This window comes from Toxotes jaculatrix, chromosome 1 (genome assembly GCF_017976425.1).
Source record: "Toxotes jaculatrix isolate fToxJac2 chromosome 1, fToxJac2.pri, whole genome shotgun sequence".
NCBI lineage: Eukaryota > Metazoa > Chordata > Actinopteri > Toxotidae > Toxotes > Toxotes jaculatrix.
In genome coordinates this window covers 11973977-11991670 of record NC_054394.1, presented here as the reverse complement: position 1 = coordinate 11991670, position 17694 = coordinate 11973977, and the positions used below count along the sequence as shown (strand labels likewise).

Sequence of the window (17694 nt, the reverse complement as noted above, 5' to 3'; positions counted from 1 at the left end):
CAAGTGTACCCCCAAAAAACCCTCCCATACGTATGCACAGTTGGATGGCAGATTGTTTTGATGTTTGACAAGTCTCTGTGGAAACTGAGCTTGGCTTTGTACGACCGTCTGGCCCGCTACTGAGGCTGTGACATCATCTTCTGGATTTTCACACCAGTGTCAGCTCCAAGGAAGCAGAAACAGGAGAAGCCTTGACCTCCAAGGACAGCTGTGTGCCCCACACACTCACACACATCTTGCCTTTACATAGCTCTGCACTGCTAACACCAACGCTCAGCCAATCACATGCACAGTCAATAAACACACAGTATATCATTACTAGTGGTGTGTTAGTATGTTACTAATAATTAGACAGGACTTTTGGCCTGTTTCTATTTTTAAATCAAAGCTTTAGGAATAAGTAAGCCGAAAAATGAATTTCTTACAAAAAGTGGATGATTGACATTGTGGTAGGGATTACTGCACCCTGAAGGTAAAATGTATCATGAAATTTTTATGTGGAACATTAGAATTAAAAGACTGAATATATAAAATAAAAAAAAAAACATTTTGCATGTACAAAATATATTAATAAATGTCCCAAGCTCTAAACATGACAAGCAGACTGAAGCACTTCTCATCATCCTTGTGGATTCTTTCTTAACTCGATCTATTCACTTCAAAAATAATATTCATTATAAGTGTGTGCCAATGTGAAACATTTTTCTGCAGGTAGAATTATGGTGACCTCTAGTGGTAACAGTCAGAGCACTGAAATTCTCACCTCTCCACTACTGGTAGTTTATGTACAATTTTGTCATTTTCTGCTCTAAAATACAGACAGATACATCTTTGTTCTTGTGTTTCTTTAAAAAGCTGAGAAAACTGCTTTTAAAAAGTGTAATAATAAGGCATTTTAGCAATTCACATGCACATCAATAAAAAGGCTTATTTGTGATCCAAACACAAACTGTTTTGATATTTGTAGCCTTCCAAAAAATCTAAATCTAATTCCCAGGTAACAGTCTTGAAGTGTAATTCTAACCTGAGTGAATCTAACTGAACACTCAGCAATTCTTCTTCTTATTCTACACCCTGAGATACATACAATATGAAAATTAAAGATAAAAATTGTATTCAACATATAAAATGGAGACTAATAAAAGGAGGAATAAAAATTAGATATAGGAGATAGCCTGCCAACATAAACAAGAAAAGCCTCTGAACGACCACCTTAGCTCCAGTTCAGATAGAGCTTCAGTACTGGAACAACACCAAAACCCATGTGTTCAGTTATTTGTCATGAACATTAACTCTTGTTACTTGGAATGAATTTGTGTATGATTACTTTACTCTTTGTTTCTTCGTCAGCATGTCGACAATGGATACAGCCTTGCGCTTTACACCTAAGAGGAAAACATAAAAAGAAATATTGAAGAAGTAGGACTTTTTTCTGTAGACATGACTAACATCAGAGGAGATATTAAAATATTTGTTTCTCACAATACCTTGCTCTTTGCTGGGAGATTCAGTGGAATCTGGGGATCTCTTGGCATAAGCCAACTTCATCCTTTGAATGTTCTTCTTGCTGATCATCTCATGCTGCACAATGGGACGTGGGTAGTCTTTACCCACAATACACCCTGCTGCCTGCTGGATGCTGCGAGGAGCTTTCCAAGGCTCATAGATGTATTCAGCTGGGAACTTCTTTAGAAGAGGAAGGTACTTCCTGCAAAGATAGTAGAGGATAATTTTACAGAACGTAAATACATGGATAATTTGTGATAACTTGAGCTTGATAAAATTTGGATCTCACCTGATATAGTCTCCACTTTTGTCTGTCTTCTTGCCAAAGGCAACAGGGGAGTAGACTCTGAAGAACTGGTGGAAGAAGGCACTCGCTGAGAGCCATTGCCAGTTCCCAGAATTCAGAGCCCAGTCGCCATCCAACAGCAGCTCCTCAAACACCTACAGGCACAGAGAACAAACTGTTGAAATAACCTGAAAATCAAGCCTGTAACAGGAGAAAGCATCAAGTTCACAGCCAACTTACTTTGAGCAAGTACTTTTTTGTGCTTGTAGTTTGGTATATATGGCATCACGCTTACAACTTAATCTAAAGTATCAGTAAAGGTAAGGTCATTTATACACCTTCTGCCCTTCTTCCCAGCTGATCCACAGATCTCCCCTGGTGAGAAAGCAAGCGACTGCGTGTCTGGCCAGGTGGTGGATCCAGCCCTCCTGTCTCAGCTGAGTCATGATAGCATCAATGAAGGGGAAACCAGTCCGAGCCTTAAGGGGAACACAGCACAGACAAAGACAAGAATTACTTATAATACAGGACCAATGCTATGACTGTATCATAATGAAAACTCTTTTACTAAGAGCACAATTTCTCTTTGAGAGACGCTGCTATTCATATGTGGTCTCAAATGTTAATACCTCTCTCCATGCAGCCAGGTACTCAGAGTTAGTATCCCAGTCCACTTGAGTACATACAGAGTTGCCCTCCATCTTGTTGAAGTTTGGGATACCCACACTAGTTGTGTAGAAGAATTCTCTCCACAGTAATTGGCCATGCAGGGAAACTGGAGGATCTGAGTGCTTCTTCTGCAAAACCAACACATAGACATATCCAGACTATGTCAAGCTTTAACTGTAACTTGTATATCCATGCATCCATATTCAAAGTGTAGCATACTAACTAAAAAACTGTGCAGTGATGGGGACACTCACCCCCTGATAGACCTCTGTCAGCCTCCACCAGAAGGTACGAGCAGACAGGCAGCCATGGGTGACATATGGACTGAGAACAGTGGTGCTGGGGCTCAAAGAGTTTGGAGAAGTCTGGGGCTTCTCAAAGCTGCATACCCATCCCTGAGATATGAAAACAGAAGAAATGTTATTTAGGATGTTTAAAAGAATCAAGTCATTCAGAGCAAGAAGAGAAACTAAAATACCGTTCGTTTCATATGTTCATCTAGTCTCCTCAGAGCTTCCTGTTCTCCCCCTGGGAACAGCTCCTCTCCAAGAGCTGCAGTGTCCTGACTGAGCTCCTCCAGTGTAGGGATCCCATATTTCTTCTCATGGTTTTCCAAGCAAGGAGTCTTCACATCTGTGGCAGTGGAGATATATTTCAGTGAATGAGTGCTTCAGTTTTTTTTACTTGTATGCTATATTTTAATAAATTTGATTTAAACTATTTTTTATGATTATTTCTCCAAAGACAATGTGATGGTTTATTGGCATTTTCAAGTGATTCTGGTAGTGGACCACCTTTCATGTCTTCCATGGTTGGGGCAGGGACTGGTTTCTTAGGGGGACCAAGACTTTTCAGTATCGCCTGCATACGCTTATAAGTAAGGGGAGCCTTCCCATTGTTTTCCTCAATTACCCTACAGAGAGAGAAGATAGACAATACATATTCGCCGTCTGAATGGTATAGCACGGCCTTAAAAAATTGTGTATGCGTACATGTTCAGCGCAAGCAATACCTGTCTATATCATAAAGAGTGTGTGAGATTTTGTAGATGACTTCGACTCCATGGTCTTTGGCCAGTGCAGTCACTTTTTTGTCCCGGATCAGACCGTGGGGCTCTGTGTCGTACTCGTAGGTCAACTTTGTTACTTTCCACTCATTGAACAGCTTGGGAAACACATCCTCCGGTTTCCCTCTCACAACAAACAGCCTGAAGGAGTCAAACACAGCACAATATCACCGTATGAATATGTTGATTAAATCTTATAATAACATCCAAAAATTAAACTGCTTTCTACCTGGATTTGAGCTTCTTAAGGCTGCTGTCCAAGTCTTTAAGGGCTCCAAGGAGGAACCTCAAGCGGTTGATGCCCACTGGGGTATTGTTGTGCAGGTGAGGGTCCAGGATGAACACTGGGTAGAGTTTCTTACAGTCCCTCAGAGCAGCCATCAGTGCTGGGTTGTCGTGCAGCCTGAGTCCCTTGCGGAACCAGTGAATGCATGTCTTAGTCATGTCGGTAACCCTATAAACACATCACGGACAGTCCACTGCATTTTAAAGAACGGCATGAAAAGGATATATCTAGAAGATCTGGACATTAATTCACATGCATGTCTTCTTGTCTCTACTTGTTAGACCCAAAAGACGATACAGCTTCTGAAACAAGTCGTAAATTTGTCAACATAGACTCCAAACGACGAACTAATATTATGATTAAAAAACATGCCGCAGCGTGAGTAAGTTACATACAAATTACGCCAAAAATGATGCATAACTATAAAGAATAACTTTACCTCAGTTGTCTCTTTCAGCAAGAACAACACGTCGTTTACGGAAAATTCCGTGTTTGGTAACAAGGCACGTTGACTGTTACCAAACGGAGAGCCTGCTACGTCTGCAGCAAAATCAGCCAACCAGAGGACATCTGGTGAAGACACACACGTGCTTGTGCGCCACTTTCTCCAGCAGATGTCATTATTGTGCGAACAATACCTGAAGTTAATGATATAAACATTACAACAATAACGGTATGCTGCAGACAGCTGTGCTGTAAATGAGCGCATCTGTTTCCTCTATTCCTCAGGGTCTCTCAAAGTTAAAACCACCAAGCTGCAAGTTTCCTCAGTTAAATGTCCTATATTTCCTGAATGTAAGCCTTAAGGCTCTGTTTTGTTTTTTTCCGGTTTTTTTGTTTTTGGACTCTCTGCAAACACATCACGTGTTGTTACCAAACGCCGTTCACGGGCTCATCGTAGCTCGCCGTGATCGTATAGTGGTTAGTACTCTGCGTTGTGGCCGCAGCAACCTCGGTTCGAATCCGAGTCACGGCATTGTGGGACAATATCACGGCAGATGAGCTCTCTTTTGACACAATGGTGCGGTCGTTCATTGCTGTGAGAAATGTTATGTCAAACCCGGTCATGGTCGACTCTGCTTCTCGATAATCAGTGTTCTGTTCGCCTGGTAATAACGTTTCAGCATTAAAACATGTTTTTTTTTTAGGGTGGTCGACATCATGTCGTTTACCACTGGAAGCAATGGGTAAATTCAGGGCGTCATCCCGGTCATAAAACACCACTGAGACACTGGCTCTGTTTGACGCGGAAGTTTTTTTTTTAAATCACTTTGTTGTCATTACCGCGAAGCACCACCAGAGGGAGGCATAGTCGAAGAAACCGGGACAGCACACTGTTTACAGGTTGAATCAAACTTCTGCAGTGATCTTTCTCTATGGATTATTCAAGCTGTGGAGAATAAAATAAAGGAATTTTAAAAATCTGTTGCTGCCTTCGAGTTCTGTCGGAAATATCGCGATTAAAAAAAGAGAGCAAATCAACAAAAGCCAAAATCTTATTACTACTGCTCCTGAGATATGAAGTTCAGTTGACAGAGCTTATACCTGCTTTAATAATTCATAATAATAATACAGATAATGGGTAAAAATATTGAATAGAGAATTCATGTGTATTTGATGTGTTTTTTTCAAAAAACAAAGCGCCTCGTGATGAACAGTTTAAAACACGGAGCAGCGCTGAGAACCGTTCATCAACTTCTGCAGCTGCATAAAGCCACTGCCTGTTGTTTGACTTGTGCAACTACAGAGGCCCTCACTCTGTTATTATTCCCCAACCATGTGGCTCCAGTCACGACGTACACCAGCCTATCGGAATTTCGGCTCCTGTCGCGAACTCTGTGAAGGCAGCACCTCAGTCAGTGCTCCGTTGGCTGACAGCCTCGCCATTCACCAACCAGCCCGCCCAGCAGCACCTAGAGCGGCATGGCAACGGAGAGGAGACTCGGGGTGGGGGAGAGAAGGTGCAATGAGGTGTGACAGTTTCACCGGACCAGAGAGAGAGAGAGAAAGAGAGAGAGAGAGAGAGAGAGAGAGAGAGAGAGAGAGAGCAGCAGCAGCAGTAGCACTATTCCCACTCCTCACTGACTGAAGAAACGCACCGTGTTGTACCTCGGCCAGTCACCGCTCTCTCTCCCCCTCTGTCTCTCTCTCTCTCTCTCACTCACACACACACACACACACACGCACACACCGATGAAACGATGCCCCACCGCCGCCGCTCGCTACCGCTGACCAGGTGTTGGACCAAAGACCAGGGACGTCGTTAACGTGACAGAAGATAAACTTGTATGTATGTGCTGTGCGCCCTTCTCCCTGGTCCCGTACGCAGACGATCGAGAAGATGCTGAGCCGACTGATGAGCAGCAGCATCAGGAGTCTGGACAGGGAATGCAACTGCACTGTGAGGCTGCTGGACGATTCGGAGTACACCTGCACGATTCAGGTCAGTGGGGGGCCAACATTTCCTGTTTCTCAGATCACCTTGCTGTGGAGGACGTGATACTGGCACGTAACGGGGTGGTGATCAGGTGAAATGACGTCCCCCCCTGCACATTTAATCTGCTGCTGTCACACAGCCTGTGAAAAAAAGACAACATCCTGAATGAAGCAGGTGTCAGTCTACCTGGACTCCATTCAGTTTTCCGGCATATTTGGATGTTGTTGCGTTCACGGCCTGACCTGTCTGTTACCATGGGGCTGCAGATATTGCTTTCGTCAGAGACGTTACCTGTGTGAGCATCCCATCATGATGCATGTGGTGCGTGAATTGCGTAGCAAATTTCCAGGACTGTCAAATGGCACTAGATGCATTTCCAAACAGAAAGAGTCATATTAAAGCAAATCTATCTATCTATCTATCTATCTATCTATCTATCTATCTATCTATCTATCTATCTATCTATCTATGCGTGTAAGCTGTTGCCGTTTCAGCAGCTTCATGCATTGATTTGAATGCATTATGAAACTAATCTGGATAATCTGATTTTGAACGATTTTAGTGAAAGGCTCAGAGTGGATTTTTGGATCCTCTGGCTGCATGTGGCAGGCAGAGCGGCACAGGAAGTTCTGGTCTATATCCGGGGAAAGTTAAATGTTGTTTTGACTCCAATTAGTCTAAAAAGAGGGTAGAGATCTCCTAATTTGTGTTAACAAAACAGATGTCCTACTCTCAGTTGTCTGCCCTTCAGACTGACCCTGGGTTTTTGACAGAGGGATGGGCTCTTAGCGGTGATGAGAGAACTTTACCTCCAACTGCAAAAAAAAAAAAAAAAGAAACTTCCTTTGTATCTGAGACAACTTTACTGTGGGCAGATACCTTCCCAAAACTTCAAAAGATAAAACAAGCCAGTTTCTGAAAAGTGCTGAAACAAGACTTTATTGATCCAGATTTTCTTGTGGTCTTTAAGGGTTTGGCGTTGAATGAGAAACACAGAGGCAAATCAAGGGTTCCTTCTGTCTAACCTAGCTTGGTTCTCAGTTTTCCAGAAATGATAATCCAAATCTTTGTGTTAAAAACATATGTGAAACAGAAGCAGGACAGGTTTCTGCTATGTTCTAGCCTCTATGTCTCTTGGATCCTTAAAGACAGCTGAAGTAGTGCTGTAAGAAGAAATAAAATAACCATTTTTCTCCTTCTCCAGCATGCGTTTATTAAAGCTGAAGGTTGGAAGTATTTAGCTTTAAAACAAAGCAGCTTTCATTTAGTTTTCCCACTGAATCTCACCTCCCTTATTCTCGCTTTCTGGCTGTGGTTGTTTGTTTCAGCTGTTATATGAGTCTATTACTGCGTTTTATTTGTTGTTGACACAGTGGCAGAAAAACGTTTATTCTGCTGGTCATTTCTGAGGCTGTAGTTTGTGGTGCCGTTGTGCAGGACGGAGCAGGGTAGAATTTATTGCGGGTCATTTTTATTGTGTTGTAAAAGACACAGGTCGGTGTGCTCTGTTCCTGTGACAGGTTATTCCAGCAGTCCTCTGTGTGTTCTGGTAAAACTGATTCATTATGCGCATTGGATTAGTCATTCAGTCCCTTACTTGCTCAGTCCCTTGTAGACTTGGTTGAAACATTTCTCTGTATTACACTGAGTTGTTTAAAAAAAAAATCAATTGCTACATTGGCATGAATGAAGGTGAGACATCACTGGAGTTAGTACACACATCATGTGTTTATAAGCAAGAGAGTGGAGGAGTGAGAGCGAGCGATTAATGTGTATTACCTCCTTTGTAAATCAAGTGCATCTGTGGGTCCCCATGGTATCTTTTGTGCAGCTGCACCATCGAAGGAGTCTGCTGTGTGCATCATCTAACCTGGTCGTCTGAGCTGTGTTTGATGCTTGTTACTTGAAGGGATTCCCATTGTTACTGAATTAGAGATGCCAGCACACAAAAACCATCACCACCTGCTCATTTCTAGGATCTGACAGCAAAGGCAAAGCAAGCCTTTCAAGTTAAAGTGCCAGTGCTCGTGGGGACGGATAAAATTTTACATCAGTCTCAGGTCTTTCTTGTCCTCAAACTGTCTGTAACTAAACAATAAATATCACCAACAAGTGGGAAGCCCATGATTGTTTTTCCATGAGATTTCATTCATGTAATCATGTTTTGATGTAACACGTGTGGGAGTACGCACTCAGATGTGACTTCCATGCCGTCCCCCTAGCTTTCTCCCCATTTCATCTTGCTAGAGGAACAAATGCTTTATAGATGATGGAACTTTCGACCAATTTCACTTTAAGGTTCAATGTTAATGTTTTACAAGAAAATTACTGTGGAAGATTTTGCCTTGTGACTGATGTGGAGAAGACACGGCGTGTCTCTTTTTTGATGAGTCGCGTGTAACGAAGCACAGCCTGCACTTGTTCCCCCTTGACTTCTGAGCAGCCCCTTCACCCAGCCATGATGTTAAGTGTTTGGCTGTCAAGATATGCTGATCCCACCCTTCTAGTAGCTGAAAGCACACAGCAGGGACGGAATGCTTAATTTCTTGTGCAGCCTCTATTGAAAGAGATTAGCTCTCTATTGGCACATTTCATTATTTCCACCATGGGAAATAATGAAATATGTTATTATTTCACACTATGGGACTCTTGATGAAGCACGACTGGTCTAAATGGAAACATAAATAGGATCATCGGCTTAATCAATCGTCTATTGTTTACAACAACAACATCACCATTTATTTGCTGGCATCAGAATATGCGAACACGACATTTAGGGAGCTGTATTAATTATGCTTCACACAAAGCGTCTTTAAAGCTAAATAAAGACCCGTGAACACATCATTTTTTATCTGCTTAAATTATATTACAGTGACCGAACTGGAGGATGACAAAATTGTTGGCTCACAGAAAATGAGAGCGGATGGGCTGCCCTTCCCTGCACACCTTGGAGATGTGGCCCAGAATAAAGGTTCCTCATGGGGCTCAACAACCATCACACTCTCCATTTAGCTCAATTAGCCTACACCTTGAACTGCTGCTGTTTCAGTGAAATCACATCATAGGGGAATGATGGCAGATATGACCTTCATAAATGGAAAAAAGGCAGTGTGGAGTGGTATAGGAAGGCAAACAGACAAAGATGAAGCACACAAGTCCTGTTTTATAATATGGCCAGGGAGGCCCCCAGACCACTCCCCTTTCCCTGCAGTGTGCCAGGCTCACCTACCAGCCTCATCAGATTCCACCACAACCACCCATTTATCTCACCCATGCTGTGTATGTGCCCCCCCCCCCTCTACTAATGTCATTGTTCCTGATTGCATCATGACCCTGAAGGCATTCGGAGCCTCGTGTTCATTGATCTCTCCTGCTCTTTCAACCCCATTCAGCCCTTTAGGATATTCCGAGGCATCTCACATCCGTACTTCACAATACTTTCTCCCAAAGCCTCAGTCCAGGATTGATGCACAGTGCTGCTTCTGCTGGCAGAGAATTGGGCAGAGGGTTAATTGGTGAGGAAGCAAGCAGAGGACTAGCATGTGACTGCGCTGTGGAGATGGTGAGCAGCTGTGGGAAGAAGGTGGAAGGTGCTGAGAAAGGCACTTAGAAGCCTTAGGAAGCCCTTGATGGTCTGCCTAGGAGACCGCAGGCAGCCAGTGATAATAGGTTTAGGAGAAAGACAATCAGGAGGAGGATTGCGTGTAATGACACGATGCTGGTGGTGATCATCAGCAAAGGTGTGAGCCAGTCCTAGAGGCAAACCAGAGGGAGAAACTTGGGGCACTTATGCAAGGACACCTGTGGAGATGAGGAGCACAGATGGAGGATGGATCGAACCGCCAGCCCTGCAGTTAGTGGGCACCTCTCTCTACCTGCTGAGCCACAGCTGCCCCGTCAATAGCAGGATAAACAGTTTCTTGATTGAATGTCAAGCAAATATATTATGTCATGATATACCAGTACTGCAAATATATTGTAATATAAATCAGAACACATTTTTTTCATCCATATGGCCCACCTCTAGGTCTATGATTGGTCAGATTAATTAAAGAATAAGGCTGATGAAATTTCTGATGAATTGATCCCACTAAGTAAGTAAGTAGTTTCTGGTAGCTAAAGTCTGCCATAGAGCTCCGGTGTTTTCCAGAAACTGTCAATAACAAATCAGTGAGCTGCACTGTTTCTCTGAGTGACATGTTTCTTTATTACCATGGACAAGGACACTGTAGTTTAGCCAAACCCATATACTCTAACCTGGAGCTGAAACTACTCCTACAGTGCTCCGTAACTACACAATACACGGGGATAGACATTTCTCCATACGAAAAAGGGATAGGTTAGCTTGGGAGTTTTATTATTTTTGTCCTGGAAACTGTTTACAGTTTGTGTCTAGTTCAGATTTATCCACAATCCATTAAACACAGACTCATGATTAGGCTAGTGAGAATCTGTGCAAAGTCTCTTACTGTCAAATTAATATCACTGTAATTAAAGAGCACAGACAGGGATAATTTAGATCTAGATGTAGTCACGGAGTGTCGTTAAATTTTTCATTGAGTTTTACAAAATAACATACAAATTTATCACTCAGAGCTCAACATAACACAATGTAAACAGCTCATCATCTGAATAAGTTAGACACCAAACAGTCTGGCACTTATCTTTTAAATGCAGATACCTTGGGCCATTTGCTTGAAATTAATATTTCTACCGTGAACCAAAAGATTTACATCAGAGATTGAAAGCAAGATGAATGATAGAATAACATTGATCTGTACCTCATCACTGTGAGTAAGCGGTTGAGTCACCTGGCACCGGCTCAGATCCTGTATAGCTCACTAATGAAATTAGGAACGTTCTCTTGAAGCCAAATGCAGAACTTGGAAGGAGCTCCTCTCGTTTTGCATTGTGAATGCATTATTGAAATAGGTTGCTCTTGTCTCCCTAAGTGGTCTCCCTGCACTCATATTGTTTTCTTCCTGGCGTGCGCTGCTAAAATTGGAATAGAGGGTGAAACATATTTTGTTTTCATACGCGGGTGGGCCTGCTCTTCTGCTTATGTTGCCTTCACCTCAAAGGTTCCATACTAAAATAATGATAATGGCTTGTTTTACCCCTAAATCAGAGCATAGGTTTAATTATTTAAATTTTTCCAAACCAAACCGTAGCCAAAGATGAATCTGCAGATGCCTTTCATGTTTTTTTTTAGGAGGAAGAGAACACAGAATACGGAGATTATCAGAGTTAAGTGTTAAATTATTGCTCTTTACTGAGGCTTACAAGTACATAAATGATCCTCACACTCAACTATGGCAAACCTTGATTCATCCTCAAAATTCATTTTTTTGGCTGTGCCAAAACGACTATTTGATTAAAAGACTACTCACCAGAAAGTGAATTGATGATAGGCTAATTCTGTATACTTCTGTGGACTTTGCTAAATGCTAGCATCAGCATGATGTGTTGTATTTTCCACATCTGTGTACCCACCAATTTGTTGGCACTATGATACAAGGGCATGCACAGTTGGAGCATGGACTTCAAGAGGACTAGAAAGTAGTACAATAAGAAACTACGTGTCCATGGTGTTCAGAGCTGTCGATGTGCACATCTGCAAGGGAGTATAGTTGAGACCCAACATGCCAGTGCTAAGATGCTAATGTTTGGCAGGTTCGTTGTTTACCTGATTACCATCTTACTTTAATCACTAAAGTTATCAGAGTTCATCCTGAGCGGGACTTGAATGTGCTTACCACATTTTATGGCAATCCATCCAATAGTTGTTGAGATATCAGTGGAGCCACTTGCAAGGGTAACAGAAATACAGAAATAATGCTTGTTTGAAATTGGCACATGTGAGGATGTGCTCACTTTTTACAGTTTCAACTTTGTACACTGGCATACTTTTGGGTTTATAATTGTTGGTCAGACAAGATGATCAAATGTTGGATTCTAGTACTTCTGATGGTTATGGATTACAGTAAATGGGTATTAATCAATTGGTTACTCAGTAGGAAAGCTGTGGGAAACAGACACAAAATGAGACCTTATTTACTCAGTGGACAGCCAACCAGCCTGTAATTTGGGTTGTGCATTCTGCACATGTTTGCATCTTGGATCAGCTGGAGCATGCATGAATGCTCTCACTCCACTCGACAACTGCTGTCAAAATGTCTTTGATCAGGGCTCTCAGTCTGAGCTCCAGTGGATCTGCTCAGCAGCTGATAACAGAATACTGTTTGGATCGGGAGGCTTGCAGGTGTAAGCTAAAGGAGCTAAATGGGAAATATTATAAGGTGTTCTGTATGTATTTTTAGACATCTTGCCAATGAGAGACTGTTGATAGCCTCTTTTACACTGCAGCTAAAGGTGCTACACATAGTAGCTTCAGCTGTATGAACAGTGGTGTTAAAAAGGCCATGCAAGCTCAGTCAGCCTTCTTTGATAAAGGTTTAGCACATAAAGTTAAAACTGAAATTTAAAATTCAGCATATAGTTATTGGGCAGACAAACACTAAATTACACCTGATGTTCAAACATTCAGATTGTGGCTCATAATCACTGGATGCAGGGAGAGCTGTTTTCCCATCATGATCCACAGACTGGGAATACTGGCCCCTAAGTAGATTGATTTCTAACCAGTAAAGGCTTAATATAGAATAAAAGTAGGATGTGCTGTAGACAGAGCCCCTTCTTATCAGCCTGGCAGCCAGCTATGTGCCGCCCTGCTGAAACATGTCTTCCTGATGTGAAGGCGCCCTGCTAAATAACATGTTAATCCATAATGTGGAGAAATGGTGAGATAAGCCCTCAAGGCTTTGGTGTGCTTTCAGATTAGGGCATTCAGCTGTTGGCCATGACAGTAATATCTATGACTCCAGAGATGTCAGGGCCTTAACTCCACTCACTCCACTGACTGAAAGTCTTTAGCGAGCACATACTGTACATATACTACCACCACAGTACTGACTGTTAGGAGATTTAAACCAACTGATAAAATCCAAACTCTTTGCTCTCAAAGTTCAAGTAATAGGTTCCTAAAATCCAAGACATTACAGTGTATTGGCTACTTTGTGCTAATGAGCAATCAGTGAGGACTCCTTTTAGATGACACCAGGTCCTGTTTTTTGGATGGAATATCTTGTAACAATAAGCTACTTTTGATCATTATTTCAACATGTCATTTAGTAACGAGATTGTTCAGTTTAGTCTTGAAAATTAAATTCTCCACATCATTGTCTACAAGATGCACTGATGTTGCACATATCCCAAAAGTGGTTAAAAATGTATTTTAAAGTGTGTGTGTGTTGAAAATGTGAATCCATTGGTGAACAAAATGATGAATAATGTTCAAATATAATTTGAAATCATTTCCATATGGACTCTAAATAATCTTCATTCATCATGCATCATGTGAGATTTGCAATCAGGTTTGAATGAGAGTTTATTTAACCTCAGAGGCACCTTTGCCTCCTTGTTCTGTCGGAGGTTTTCATTCAGAAATCATACCAGCATGGATGGCTGAGGTTGTGTATTTAAGGTTGAGGTTGCCGGCTTGTTGGCTTTCCAAAAAGTGTGTGTAACACCAGTGAATATTTAATGGTGTTTGGATCTGATACACATTTTGGAGGTGTTTGATGAGGCCAAAAGCAGCAGTGATAGGAGAAGCTGCCGGTATACTTAGAGCTCCTGGGTGCCTCATAGTGACGTAATTGCCTTTGTTGTATAGCAGTGTCTGAAGAGGCCACAGTTTATAGTGAAGCAAAGCTTATTCTGCATATCTTAACTCTCTCTTTTCTTTGTATTTCTCTATCTTTTCCTCTGTCTCTCTGCATCTCTCCCATTCTATGTCTCTTTTATTCTTCCTGTCTTCTCTTTTTGTGCTTTGTCTCCTGGTTAGCCCCTGAATTCCACAAAATCCCCTCTTTGTTCCTTTTCACTTTCATTTCTCCTCTTCTTCTCTCATCTCTGTCTCTGTCCTCTCTCAGCCAGTAGCAGTGCAGCTGAGCAGATTAATGAGCTTGCCCTGACTGAACCTGACACCGGCGGACAACACAGCAAAGACATACTATACGTGACACAGCAAGAAGGGTGCTAGAGGCATTTCATTGAAGGCCATAGGTATTATAGCTGTTGTTATAAACTTAGAAGGCTGCAAGTAAGCAACTAAGTCCATACTTTGAAATTGCATATATGATTTTATCCATGCTGCCTCTAGGGATGACAGTGTTCGTTGGTTGGTCCAACACTGAAACATCTCAAGAGCAGCTGTGTGGATTGCCGTGAGGATGAATCCTCGATCTTGCTCTTGTGTTTAGCATTTGTTCTCATAGTTATAGATGGCTGTTAGTTTTGCATGCACACATACATAAGAGTCTGAACAGTCTGTACTACCCTAGATGCCAGTCACTCTCTTCTTTTTAGCATTCAACCAACCTTATTTTTCTCTTACTGCAAAGTTTTGCAGTGGGGTTTCTCTTACTGCAAAGTTTCGCAGTAAGAGAAACACCTGAAAACCAACAGTTTATGTGAAAATATATTCTTCCTCTGCCTCTTCTTCTCAGTGAGGAATTACATCTCTCAGGGAGGTGGTGTATGTTTGTTTTTGTCTTTGATTCTTTTAGGACTAAAAAAAGGGAGAAATGAGAGTAGAAAACTGCTCTCTGAAGGCTCTGAAGATGAGACTGTCTGCAGTCCACCAGGGTGCTCAAGTCCAAACAAACTCATACGGAAATGAAGAAGCGATTGCAGAAGTAGTAGGTCAAGAGCACAGCAAGTCAAGCTGTGCTTCATCAGTTTAATTAAAATGGTAGCAATCAGTGTTGCAGATTTTCCGCACAGCGTAGTGTGAATACAAGTCCCCTGTATGGCTGGTTTTAATTTTGTGGCTGTAACATAATTAAGTAATTTTCCTGTCATATTTGGGAGGCATCAAGGAGATTACGGTTTAATGTGGGGAACTGAGCAGCAGCCAGACTGTAACCAGCTAAACTAAATCACCCCACTGCCTGTATGGGAGCAGTTACAGCTCTGGGATTATGCAGTGCGACTACCATAGGACTATGGAAACTCTAAAGTAAAAAGGTTTGGAAATGGATGTTCTTTAGTTTTGTAATTCTCTTTGTCTGTGTCTCTCTTTTGATCATCTTTTGAAATATCTCTCAATTAGCACATTCTGTCACTACTCCATCCACAACATTTAGCCCCAGCTGCGGCAAGGTGTTCAAGGTATGCCATGTGTTCAGAAAGCAGCATTAAAGCTCTGAAGATTAGCAGAATGAATGTGTATTAGCCTCTCAGGGCTGGTTGATGTCAGACTGGCAGAGAAATCCTTCTCAGTCTAGCACAGGCTGTACAGCAGGGAAATCTTTAAAGACTTAACAGAAATAAGAGAGCGGTTTCTTGTTCTCACTGGTGTCTTCTCCAGCGCTCCCCTTCCTCTTTTTTTTTTTATCTTCTTTTATGTCAAACTTGAAAGGGGGAGACTTATTTTGGAAAGGCAAAGGCTGTAGGAGTCACTGGAGTTGACGTCACTGGAGAGGAAGAGTTCAGGCAAAGCAGTGATTGTGTGTAGACCGATGCTGGCTGCACTGAACTTGGAAATCATTCTGTTCTGATTTTTGGATTTTGGGCCCCATGAGTTATTCATGATCCAATTCCTTCTTGCTCCAACGGCTGATATTTAATCACCATATTAATGATGTTTCCACCGAGGTACTCTTATGTGTATATGTCTCTTTATTTGTGTGTCTGCAATGTGACAATATTTGTGTGCGTCAGTGATAAACAAAGAGTTCACCTGCATATCTGATTTTCCTCTGTACAACATTTGTGTAAATTTGTGCATAAATAAGAGATGGCACCAAAAAATTTTGTCCTCCGGGGTATGAGTCAGGTGCTTTGTAAAGAAAAGGCAAAACGCTTTAATTACACATGGATGCTGACGTCCTGTAAGGCTGCCTGCTGGCTCGGCACATTACAGACAACAGTATCCTCTGAGTGTGCATGCGTGTGCGTTTGTGTGTGTATGTGTGTGTATGGGCTTTTGGAAGGAAGGTTTACATTGAACAAAGGAAAATGAAGACATTACACCATGAAAATGTCTGTAATGACTCCAGGACTATCACAAGGGCAACATACTGTGTCTGCTAATTACTCTGCGGCAGAGACAAAATGCAAATGCAAAAATCAGCAGAGACCTCCCATTTCAATGCAATATACAGTAGAAAGTGTCAATTCAATGCCTTTTAATGTCTCTTAAAAGAATTGTGATTCTGCAGTGTTGTGATATCTTATGTTGATTGTGATGTGAGCAGTGAATACAGCTGTATTCCTGTGATGTCTGACACAGCTACATCGATGAATGCTGCTGTCTGGGATGTGCCTCTTACTGAAACTTTAAGATATATGTGCATTGTAGTTGACCATATACTAATGTAGAGGGCTTGTATCTGTGTGGTTGATCCAGGCCAAGTGCTGCGGTCTGTGGTGTGTGTGTGTGTGTGTGTGTGTGTTTGTGTTGTTTGTAGTCCCCTGGGAATGTGTGGCTGTCTGCTCTGTAATGTGGGATGAAGTTGTGCTCATCCTGCTGGAGCCACAGATTCAAGAGAAGAGGTGGAAGCCACACAGCCTAGGCCTTCAGTTCAGTCCATGTTAATGCTATATAATAGTATGTCATGTGTCACTGTTCATCATTAGAATCATAATTGTGCTAAGCAGGTCACATTGCATCAGAAACTTTACGCTGTGAGCAGATAAATGTATATGGTGTCATTTAAAATGCAAGAGTGAACATCCATTAAGTATTTGCACATTTACATTTTAGACTGCTGATTTTTACAGTTTTACCAGTCTGCGTTTAATTCAGTCTAAATTGAATTAAATGCATTTCTGTGAGACAGAAAAAAACAGTTCCTGTGTTGTTGCTTCAACTTTATGGTCATTTTGGAGAATGTAGTTTATAGTGCTGCTGATCTCTATTTTGTTATACTTACAGACATTTGTAAACAAGGGTGGACTAAATATGAAAAACATGTCCAAATCTTTGGACCTTGAAAGTCCCTCTGACAGTGCAAGTAATGATCAAGAGAAGAAATCCAAAGGATGTGAGTCAGTAGGTTGGAGCACTCGTCCAGATCAAAGTGCACTTGTAAATTTTCCCTTAAATTTAAAACATTTCAATTTCAATTTAAGAAGGGTTCTTAATAGATGATGTTCTTGTAATTGTTTCCTATATACCCGAAATGTTACTGATTCAGCTTTTTTTTTTGGTGCTGCAGCCAAATAAAAACACAAAAACCCAGTTTATTGTATCAAATCACAGTGGTTACAGTGAGACCCCACTCTCCTCTTCTCTCTTACAGCAGTCACTGTGTTGTGTAGTAGTCAGCAACTTTTTAGTGCAAAGCTCTTATGCACACACACAAACACACACACACACA

The 17694-nt window shown here is 41.7% G+C and overlaps 2 protein-coding genes and 1 non-coding gene across 4 annotated transcripts in view; 2 read left to right on the top strand and 1 right to left on the bottom strand.

Moving 5' to 3' along the window:
* Nucleotides 1-480: 480 nt before the first annotated feature.
* On the bottom strand, nucleotides 481-4349 carry cry5 (cryptochrome circadian regulator 5). Its single transcript, XM_041043038.1, has 11 exons — nucleotides 4253-4349; nucleotides 3757-3981; nucleotides 3474-3668; nucleotides 3256-3374; nucleotides 2940-3094; nucleotides 2716-2856; nucleotides 2422-2589; nucleotides 2131-2271; nucleotides 1796-1947; nucleotides 1488-1708; nucleotides 481-1385 (listed from the first exon to the last, which is right to left on the bottom strand). Exons 2-11 carry the CDS (start codon nucleotides 3969-3971, stop codon nucleotides 1324-1326), a joined length of 1569 nt encoding a protein of 522 aa, XP_040898972.1. The 5' UTR covers nucleotides 3972-3981; nucleotides 4253-4349; the 3' UTR covers nucleotides 481-1323.
* Nucleotides 4350-4717: 368 nt separating this feature from the next.
* Nucleotides 4718-4789, top strand: trnah-gug. The gene has a single exon. It is a non-coding gene; the product is annotated as a tRNA-His (tRNA).
* A 1365-nt stretch (nucleotides 4790-6154) lies between these two features.
* The window catches only part of frmd5 (FERM domain containing 5), a 62650-nt gene continuing 51110 nt past the window's right edge, over nucleotides 6155-17694 (top strand). For both annotated transcript variants that reach the window (XM_041043056.1, XM_041043048.1), the window contains exon 1: nucleotides 6155-6256. In XM_041043056.1, the coding sequence (XP_040898990.1) occupies nucleotides 6155-6256 (102 nt within the window). The remainder of the gene's footprint in view (nucleotides 6257-17694) is intronic.

What these genes read in the sequence shown, in the direction of transcription:
- cry5 (XM_041043038.1), bottom strand. Translation starts at nt 3,971, where the DNA reads ATGACTAAGACATGCATTCACTGGTTCCGCAAGGGACTCAGGCTGCAC. An exon ending in TGACAGAGGTCTATCAGGGG is followed by an intron (nt 2,590 to 2,715) that starts GTGAGTGTCCCC and finishes TTGGTTTTGCAG; the next exon opens with AAGAAGCACTCAGATCCTCC. An exon ending in AAAAGTGGAGACTATATCAG is followed by an intron (nt 1,709 to 1,795) that starts GTGAGATCCAAA and finishes CTATCTTTGCAG; the next exon opens with GAAGTACCTTCCTCTTCTAA.